The sequence below is a fragment of the Cinclus cinclus genome, chromosome 13 (genome assembly GCF_963662255.1).
Source record: "Cinclus cinclus chromosome 13, bCinCin1.1, whole genome shotgun sequence".
NCBI lineage: Eukaryota > Metazoa > Chordata > Aves > Passeriformes > Cinclidae > Cinclus > Cinclus cinclus.
In genome coordinates this window covers 10,315,575-10,326,420 of record NC_085058.1, presented here as the reverse complement: position 1 = coordinate 10,326,420, position 10,846 = coordinate 10,315,575, and the positions used below count along the sequence as shown (strand labels likewise).

At 41.1% G+C, this 10,846-nt stretch overlaps 1 protein-coding gene across 7 annotated transcripts in view; it reads left to right on the top strand.

Annotated features, from left to right (window-relative positions):
- The first annotated feature begins 849 nt into the window (after positions 1-849).
- DMXL2 (Dmx like 2) overlaps positions 850-10,846 on the top strand; it is a 48,207-nt gene continuing 38,210 nt past the window's right edge. For all 7 annotated transcript variants that reach the window (XM_062501761.1, XM_062501760.1, XM_062501758.1 and 4 more), the window contains exons 1-2: positions 850-936; positions 9,123-9,248. In XM_062501761.1, the coding sequence (XP_062357745.1) occupies positions 850-936; positions 9,123-9,248 (213 nt within the window). The remainder of the gene's footprint in view (positions 937-9,122; positions 9,249-10,846) is intronic.

The window sequence follows — 10,846 nt, the reverse complement described above, 5'->3', positions numbered from 1 at the left end:
TACACACACAGACATACATATACATATGTATATGTATATATGTAGATATGTATATGTAGGTATATATATATACACATATGTGTATATATATACATATATGGGTGTATATATGTGTGTGTATGTACGTATGTCTAAGTACCGAGATGCAGACGTGCGAGCTGGGCAGCAGCGCGCCCGCACCTGCCGGGCTCAGGACCCCGCTCCCCCTCAGCGCCTCTCCATCCCAAACCCATCCCAAACCCCGCACCCGGGACACGCCTCCCCAGCCCAAACCCATCCCAAACCCATCCCAAACTCCGCACCCGGGACACGCCTCCCCATCCCAAACCCATCCCAAACCCCGCACCCGGCTCCGGGACACGCCTCCCCATCCCAAACCCATCCCAAACCCCGCACCCGGCTCCGGGACACGCCTTCCCATCCCAAACCCATCCCAAACCCCGCACCCGGCTCCGGGACACGCCTCCCCATCCCAAACCCATCCCAAACCCCGCACCCGGCTCCGGGACACGCCTCCCCATCCCAAGCCCTGCCGCCCGAGAGGCGAGCCCCGAGCCCCTCCGTCCCGTCCCTCCTCACGGCACCGACTCCCTCCCGGTCTCGGTCCCGGTCCCGGCCCCCCGCGCGCCCCTCACGCCCCCCCCCGCCCCCCCGGCCCCGCCCCCCTCTCGCGCAGAGGCGGTGCCCGCGCGCGCTCCCCTCAGCTGATCCGGGCTCTGACGGCGCGTGCGCCGCCGCGCGCGCCCCCTCCCCCCCCCCCCACCCCGGCCGCCCCAGGCGCGCGCGCCCGCGGAGCCATCCGGGTGCCGGCGGCGGGGCCGGGCCGGGCCGGGCCGGGCCGCCATCGCCATGCATCTGCACCAGGTGCTGACCGGCGCCGTGAACCCGGGCGACAACGGCTACTCCGTGGGCAGCGTGCAGGACACCCCCTTCACGGTAACGGGCGGCGCGGCCGGGCCGGCCTGGGCACGGCGGCCGCAGGCCGGGGCACAGCGGAGGGATGGAAGGACGGACGGACGGACGGACGGACGGACGGACGGAGGGAGGGGAGCCGGGCGGGCGGGGCGGGACCCGGCGGGTCTGGGGGCACGCGAGGTTCGCCTGTCACCCTTGGGCAGCGCTCCGTCCTCTCTATCAACCGGGGAAACCTCCGGGTCTGCGTCCTCGCTTTTCGCTGGGTGCTTTTGTCTGCCTGTCATTATTTTTTATTTCTTTTAATATATTTGTGTGTGTGTGTGTGTGTGCTTGTATCTCATCTGCAAAGCGCACACAGTCACTTGCCCTGGGGTTCTGACGAAGCCTGCCCGCTATTGATGAGCGCCTGCCTTCCATTACTGAGGTTGATTAAACACGAATTTGTCAAATACTCCTCTCAAACTGGAAAAGAAGCAGGAGAGATGATAAAGAGATACACTTCAGTGAATTTCAAGAGCCTCGTAGTTTATAAAACAATCTATTTCTCGTTCACAGGCTATTTTTGTTTACTGTCAATTTTTAATGCCAGTTTCACTCCTTTACGTTATGTATGCGTGGTATGCTTTGATTTTTGTGAGTGATCTGCTTCCGCAGGGTTTTCCTGCTGCCATCTAATCAGGATCTTATTCTTTGGGAATCAATTGTCTCACTGCATTTTCTATTAACAAGATTATATCCCAGGCACAAACCAATTCCAAGCAAAATGATGCAGGGCATCCTTTTTGGTGTAAGATAAATGTCAGCAGACTCGTGAAACATTTAAAGCTTACAGTGGATTATCACAGATGTCTTATTTCAGTAATGAATGCTGGAGAGTCTTAAGAAATAAAAGGTGCCATGTTTGTCTTTATTTTCCTGATTCTGCTGCTATGCAGCCATACTGGTATTAAAGGGACCTCTGTTACTTTTGACATTTATATAAGAAGTAATTTACTCTTATTCTAATTATCGTTCTAATGTGTTTCTTTTTACTATGACAATTTGAAAGGTCAATCAAATGGTATTATGCAACACAACTTTATGCAAATTCTTGTCATAGTTTTGATAACATCAGTAATGAATCATAATGTATATTGTGGTTTATACAAGAATTTTCCAAGTGCAACAGTAGCATCTTCCAAAATGATGCAGGATTACCTGTTAAGATATTAATTATGGAACTACACATAACAGGCCACACTGTCCTCTCTGGCTGCTGTATCCAATTTTTTATAATACAGTAAACAAGGAACTAAAGAGATAAAGTGTGTTTTGACAAGTGTATCTTCTGGACTTCCATACCTGTAACTTTCTTCTTTGCTTTTTCTTCATTCTCTGTATTCATGGTATTATTTCCTGCTCTTTTTGGCCTTGATCCTAGAGTAAACTGTACAGTTAAAAACCACCTGCAAACAGTTTGGGGTCTTATATCCAGATTCTTAGGAAATTAGTTACCTGTGTGACCTAGCAGAATCATAACCTACCATTGACTGCAGGGGATTCATTCAGTGCCTAACCTCAAGTTCTGTCAGTCGACATCACCTGTATGGACTTAGGTTTGTGCCCCCAGACACTGAGCTGTTTGAAGCCATCACTTCAGCTCAGATCCTGAGGCAGGTTTTGCAGTTCAGGTGACAGAGCCTGGCTCTGCACACCTGCTCTGAAGCCCCAGCACCTGTCAGGCACTGGCACAGAGCACCAGCAGAGCAGGGAGAGGGCAAGAGGGCAAGGGGGACGTGCACATCATGCTGGGACTCCATAGGTGTCTGTGGGAATGCACAGAGCTGTGGCACAGGAGCTGCTGTTTGTGTGCACATGTGCCCACTCAAGTTTTGTTTCATGTTTGGGCATTGAAAAAGCCTGAGATTGGTTCAAAATTGCTATAACTGATTCATCACAGGCACTTGGAAATACAGCTTTTTTTGTGTGCAGAAATGAATCACTCCTGTTAAAAATACTCTGGTTAACAGCAGAATAATGGCTTGGGTACATATATATATATATGTGTGTACCCACTAGTTAATAGTTTTGGAACTATTTCCCCTTTTTTGAGGAGGAGTAGGAGAAGAAGCTTCCTCTTAAGATGAATGTGCTTTAATGCCTAAGTCCATCAATCTTAGGATTCTGAGAAGAAACACATTTTCTACCAACCTGATTAGGGACATTGCAGTTCTCAGGTTCTTCATTCTTCCTGTCTTCTGTGGTTTGTCCTTGGCTTGTTTACATGACTCCTTGCTGGGGATAAAGGTAAGCTTTTAATTTCCAAGTCAGTGTAGCTAGAGTTAGGATGATAACACAATCTGCCTCAACTTCTTTAAAGCTTTGGTGAAAATCATCTAGTTATTCTGAGAATAAAATGGGGAAGAATTTTTCCATTATTTTTTTGTCTTCCTGCTAAAACAAGTGTTAGCAACTCCATAAACTATAGAGATCCAAAGAAATAGAGACAGGTGTCTGTAGGTTGGCTACAAAGATTTTGTCAGTGTTTATTCTGAAATGTGCAGGGTCCTTTCCTCCCTGAGCTCCCACATCTGCCTGCAGCAATTCTGACATATATGTATATATCTATATCTGTATCTACAGGTAGATATATAGAGATATCTATATAAATCTCCAGCCTTTCCCAAGGAAGGGGTGAGGCACAGAGATGTGTGGTATGCCTGGTAGATGCTGTAGATGTAGCATGGCCAGCCTGGTACAATGGGTGATACACAGGAAAAACTGTTGGAAGGGTGATTAGAAGCAAAATAGCTCCATAATGCTATCTTGTACCAGACAGTGTCCTCAGCCTCCTTCGTCTGAGCTCTGGAACAGACACTGCTTAAGCAAAGGGTTGAAGTACCGAATGACAGAAATTCTGGGAATAATTCTGTGCACTTTCCAGCTTGCTATTACTTCACGTTGTCATTTTAGCAAATATTGTTAACTGTGTTTCACAAGTGAGTTTACAGAAGGTTGAGGGATGAGCTTTAAGCAGAAGGGCCTTACAGCACACCCCCTGCCTGGACAGAACAGGTATTTGTACCTCACAGTCTAACTGGCAGCTAATAAGCTTTTAAAGGCAGTGAAATGAATTTTTCAAACCACAGCTGATTTCACTTAGCTTTTGTTCTGAAAGAGCTGGTTAAAAGTGGCTACAAGAGAATGTAACTGTTTTTAAGGTTAGTCTGAGTTTAAAAATAAGTAGGTAAAAATAGCTATGTCATTTACCTAGGGGCTGTATTCTGTAAGTATAAAAATTTCAAGTGTCAGACAATCAGGAAATAGTATTTACTTCTGCACTATTTGCACAAAATTCAAAACTATAACCATTCTTAATGAAAAATCAGAAGGTCAGATTTTAGTGGCATCTAAGAACTTCACTGATAAAAGTGAGAAAAAAAATCGTTTATTATTGTCTATTTTTGAAAAGGACAAGCTTCTTAAAATATTTCATGCCAGTACTGACACTTGGCCTGGAGCTGCATGTGGTGAATTTCAGCAGCAGTTGCAGATGAGTCTCGCACACGCCTGTAAATTTTTTTACCTCATTGAAACCAGCAAAATCTTCATTCACACAGAATGTCCACAAGATACAGCAACTGAGAATAGGTTTTCTCTCCTGTGTGGGGTTCTCATACTTTTTTTTTACTACTTCATCCTTCTTAAAACACTTATTTGCAAATCCCTCTCAGTTATTTATTACTATTTACATGTATCTATATGTTCTACACTGTTTTTATGTAAACTGGATTAGAGATGCTTGCTAACTGAATTCTTACTAAGTTGTTTGATCTCTACATGTTTAAGCATGTTGCAAAGTATTTAATAGTGAATTTGTCTGAGATGTCAATTTAGGAAAGCCTGTCTTATAGGCCATGAGCTAGTAGTAGGTTAGGAGTTGTTTCTCAGATGTTTTGCTAGTTTGCATTAGGTGTATGTAATTCTAGTAGTACTCACAGGGAGGAGGAAGTGTAAGTGTTGTGTCCATTGATGAGGGTTTGGAAATGGTTCAGGATTCAGGTGTCTTCATCTCTAAGTGGAAAGTGGAGGAACTTCTGCATCTTATGTTTGCTATCCATAGCCAGAAACTTACAGAAGAGAGTTGTTTCATTAGAGGACTCCTTTTTTGCCCAATACAGACTTTCAGGTTTCAATATATCTTTTAATATATGTAATTTTAGATTTATTAATTCATTTTTGAATACCACTGTGGGCTGATTGTGTTTCTTCCACAATGTTTACCATCTTGAAATCATCTGCATCCCTGATAGGATAGGAGCTTGAGGACTTGGGTTTTATTACACTTATGCCAAATTTGTAAAGAGTTGCAGGTTATAGGAAGAGAATGTTGTTGGGTTTTTTTGTACAGATAAAAAATACTTGTATAAAGAAAAACCAAGATAAGAATGTGAAGGAGTAGTTTTTTCCCTGTCTCTTAATTCCAGAAGCAAACTGGAAGACATGAGCAGAAAAAGACAGAAGCATGTGCTGCTTTCATATTATCTGAAAATTGAGGATATAGCATAAACTCTTACACTAGAACACAATGTCCTACTTCTGTGTGGTGCTGCTCCTGCATTCAATTAAAGCTTTGTAACTGTTCATTTCAGTGGTCCCAGATCTTGACAGATAGAGCAGATATTGGCAAACTACCTCTTATTAGTTGCTTATGGATCCTGCAAGTCATCCTTGCATTCTGGCAGTTTTGCAACTCCATTTAATTTTCTCCTTGAAATTACCAGTGACATTAGAAATGGAGGTTGGCAGATACTCCATGTGGGTGGTTCTTACTGCACTTGTTTTGTTCTGTCACTGCTCATAATTCTGTTTATTTAAGAGCTCTGTGCTGCTCTCATCCATTACAATATCTCAGTGCCTTATTTTTCATCTTTCCTGTCTGTATGGCTTACCAATTTTCTGTTCCATTTATCGGGCTAGGCAGATTGGCAGTCTGCTGCCACCAATAGTGTGGCCACTGTTTCTGTGGCAGGAGAGACCTGTGGTGGCACGAATGACCTCATGAAGACATTGTCAGCTGAATCCTTAAGAAGGAACTACTGATGTTAAATATTATGACACTTCCCTGTTCTTTGTCACTGCGGGGTGTTTCTTTTGCATTACCAGCTTAAGGACAAAAGAAAAGAGGATTTAACGGAAAAGTGTTCTCTGCAAGTATAAACATGTTCATATAATGAAGACATCAGAAAAGCTGCATAAAAGCAGCCAAATGGAAAACTTGTGTTTAAGCATATAACATAAAATATGAAAACATCTTTCAGTACATAAAAGTGTATGGTCCTTTTTCAGAGGTATGTTGTAATGACTTTACTTCATAAAATAATTTTGAGATCTGATATACTTTCAAGAAATAAGGCACATTCTCAGAACAAATATCTGCACTCAGCAAATGACCCCAGAACCAAGAGATAGCAGCACTTGCTGTAATCTAGAGCTGAAGGCTGGTGTCCTGCTGCTGGGAAGGGGTTCTGCCCAGCCCCCTCACCGAGGGATCCCCTCTGTTGGCACAGGACACTCAGGGTGCTGAGTCACTTGTTGGTGCAGCAGTAAACACGGGCAAAGACTAGGATGACTACAAGTGGCAGTAATAAGGTTTCACAAAGGAAAGAGATCTCTGTACCTTGATGAATCTTTTAAGAAAAAAAAAATCTACTGTAAACCACACTTCTAATTCAGAACCTTAACTTTGTTAAAATATGCCAAATAGTATAATTGGCTGGAAATTTAATGCTTTGAAGGTGGAACAAGTGCAGGTAGGGGACAGGAGAGATGGAAAAACTAAAATGTTTAAAGAGAAAGACACTAAATTTTTCTGCTTCACAGAATAAACAGACATAGTCAAGTATAGAATATTTTCTATTTCATGCATTATGAGCTGTACACGCACATACAAACGGGCATGTTTAAGAACACTAAGCATAAGGAAAATGAAGTTGATAAGTCTTTTCCTTTTGTAATTCCTGAGACACACATATATGACTCTTGCTAATAAAATTGCAACTACTGATAAGTTATGTATAATCTAGTTTGAAATTTGCAACTCAAGTTATGAATAGCTACAGTGAATAGGGGATTTGAAAGGTTTAAGTCCTTGTTTTAAGTGGATCATCACCTCTTTTTATTTAGATAATTTAAATTACATCTTTTAGTAGGTTTGTATTAGTAGATATGAGGAAGACTTTTGAAAAGATGAGTCAATTCTTTTCTGTTTTAATGGTCTCTCTTTGAAGTTTACGTAGAAGAATCAATTTCTTTTGAAAATTAGAATTCTGAATAAATTATTGAAACAAGAGGATGTGCTTTTATTTTCCTGTCTACTTCTAGGCATTCACATCCCGGTCTCAGTCTTCTTCCTTCCTGCTGAGGAGCCTATACTGTTTTGTCCAGCATTTAACACTGCTGGTGAAGCTTGTTCTATAAAGAATCCCACTATAAAAATAGGAAAGCAACAAAACAAAAGGACTTTCTGTTCAATGCCAGGACTTATTTCAGAATCTCATCATTAATTCTCTTACATTCTGGAAATAATCCTATTCAATTTTAATAATAACTCACGCCCTTCCAGACTGTGTCTAAATCACATAGCCTAGTCATCAAGGAGCTGGGATATTCTGTTACACAGATAATCTCCCTCTAGCAACCTTTTAGCAATCCTGCTTGCACTGTGAATCACTCCAGTATCAGTTCCTCACAGCTTCCCAGAACAGCAGTGTGGGTTATGATCTCTCAGACAACACTGCATCTCTCTGTTTTTGTGAGATGACCTTGGCAATCTCTAGACAATCCATCTTATCTGCAGTTTTCCTTTTTGTGTGTGCAGTTGTATGGTGTGCTAATTTCTGGGGACTGTGAGTTTCTGCTTTGCTGCTTGCACTGCTGTTCCTGTTTCATGCAGTGATGTGCTTTCACTAAATCAAGCCCTTTTTTTCTGCCTTTCTCACTTGTTGCTCCTTCCTGGGAGAAGTAGAAGTAGTCATAGAAAGTCACGAGATCTAAACTGTCCACTCTAATTCCAGTGGTTGTCTTGCCCCATTATCTTAGTGGGACCACTGAGGGGCACTGGTGGTAAATAAATACAACTGCCACACATTTACAATAAAATAGCCTTTACACTGATTGATCTCAAAGGAGAGGGCAAGGGCTGACTCAGTGTTTTGGAAATTATTGTGAAAAATCTAGTGGATGAGTTAAAAAGACAGGTAATTTTGTACCATCTGAAATTCACTGTGGAGGACTTGCACTCTCTGCTTAACTCAGCTGTTATAAAGTTTCTGTAAAGTATTTCAATCAGTGGGAAAGTTACTTTAAGGGAAAAGACTTTCACAGTTCTAACCTGGTTACTGTAAAAGGCTTAGTGGAAGTTGATCCTAGGGGAAGATTTCTGTGCCTGAATGTGGGAGCTCGGTGGGACAAATAATCTGGAGCGATTAAACTTTTTAGAACAGGTGAAAGGTTAGCTGACAGGTATATATTTATGCTGCCAATAAAAAGTGCAGTAAGTTATCACTGTTCTATAGCTACTATGTAAACAAATACTTTAGAACTTAGAGTGTATTGCACAACAGTATATACAAAAGAAATCTTTGTTGTTTTACACTCTTATAGTAATGTGCACTTCTTAAAACTCAGAAAAGCTCAGAAATGTATAGAAAATAATCCCCTAATAATATTGATTTTAAAAAATAATTTAAAAGGCAGACAAGGTGTAAAACACACATATTAACGAAACATATATGAAAATTCATTAGGAAATGCTCCTGTCTTGACTCCCTTGCTCTAAGAGGCAACGAGAATTGGAGGGGAGAAAAAAAAAAATCAACTAAAACCTAAAACAAACAAAAGAAAAAGTAAACTGAGAGCTCAAGTTCTCAATTTAATTTTAATTTTTAAATGAATAATTTAACCTGGATGTGGTTGTTTTTATTTTTTTACTGTTTGCTGTGATTTAAACCCCTGCAGAGTTAGGTTCTCCCTCGCTACTTTGTTTCTACTTGTTGCTCATTGAATTAGTGAGGGACAAACCCGCTACATTGTGATTTCCTGTTTCACTGGGATGTTCACAGCTTCCAAAAACATCAGTCCTGTAACAGGTGTTCAGTCAGCTTTTTAGATAATTTAAATTTTGTTTTGTTTTGTTTAATCTTGTTTCTTTTAAAAAATTATTTCAGGCGTATGGCTCTGGTTGTGACATTGTTATTCTGGCAAATGACTTTGAATGTGTGCAGATTATTCCCGGTGCTAAACATGGAAACATCCAGGTCAGTTGTGTGGAGTGCTCCCAGCGGCAAGGCAGGGTAAGGATTTTAATAAATCTGTATAGAAGTTTTAAAATTTGAGAACTCTAAATTAAATAATTAAATGGCAACATAATACATTAAGGGAATGAAACAGTAAATTTCACAATAAAGATCACGGTTTATGGCTCTGGGAATTTCTGAGTAGCATCTCTTGTGTTAGGTTTATTCTTTCAATTTATTAATAATTTAAGAAGAGGGTAGTAGAAGCAGGAGACATCTTGTAACAAAGGTTTTTGTCTCTTTCCGGGACCTGCAATAAGAAGTGTCACAAAATGTGGACATTACTTACAGTGCAGTGTCAGAGCTGCAGTGGTACTGAAATGATGGTTACTGTCTCCATTTTGTGTGCTTCCATCTAACTAAAGAAGAAATTGATAAATTGTTTATCTATACATATATACACACACGTGTATGTGTCTGTATGTCCTGCAAAGCAATGAAGTTGAAACACTTATGTTTCAGAAAGGCTTCAGCATTTTTAATGTGTTTGGAATTGCTATGAGCTGTCATAACTGCTTGGCCCCTTGATTTGCTATGTGGTTTCATTTTAAATCCCTAAACAATGCTAGAAAGACAGGTTAGAAAGAGCAGGGAAAAAAATTTTCTAGGAGTTCCAGGAATGCACTGGGCAAATTTTGTTTGTCAGTTGTCACTGCTGGCTAGAATTAGCTGGGTAAAATTTGGTACCAGTATCGAAGAAGCCCTGGTTAAGATTTGGGCAGATTTAGTCATCAGAGCCCTTGAACTTCAGCAGTGCAGTCCCAGTAGGAGTGGGAGAGATTCCAGCTTCAGAGATGGTCCTTACAATACCAGCACAAACTCCTGGGGGTTTGTGCATTCAGGACTCTGAACTCACAGTGTTCTTTACTTGGGGACTGACTGTTGCAACCTTCTCTCCCCCTCTCCATAAGGAAGAAATATGATTTCATAATAAATGTCGTGAAACTTTTGCATCATTTCTGTTTTGAGGAAACCAGGTCCTGGAGGAGAAGGACTTAAACAGGTTTTCTTTTAAAAATCTTTTAAATAAGAAAGAGGAATTTTGAAGATAGTTAAAAGTACTTAAAGGAGATGAGTGTTAGAAACAGGCCCAGATAAATACCTAAGAAATACTATTTTATGTTTCAGGATTTCTGTGAAATAAGTGGGTGAAAGAAACAGAGGGGTTCAATGGCATATGTACTTCCATTTTTCTATTCACCATTTATCTCCTCTAAAAATGTATTTGAATGTTAAAAATAGAAATGCATTTCTTTCTGCTTCTTGTAATTATATTATTTAGTGATTTAGTGATGCAAAATGGAATCCAGGGACACAGACACTAATAATTAATGCATTAGTTAGCTGTGAAGTACACAGAACATGAGCAGAAGCAGTGAAGGCATCAGCTTTCTCTTATGCATAAAGAGTAGTTGCCCTAGAAGAATATATCACATCTGACTGTGTTTGTGCCACTGAATGTCTACCCTGTTTAAGAGTTAAAATCTGAAAGGTGGGCTTCTTCAGGAGTGTGTTTTTCTCAACAGCCTTGAAAAAATATACCCATAACACAGTTAGTTACATTTGTATTAATTTCACTTTTCAAGAACCTTGGC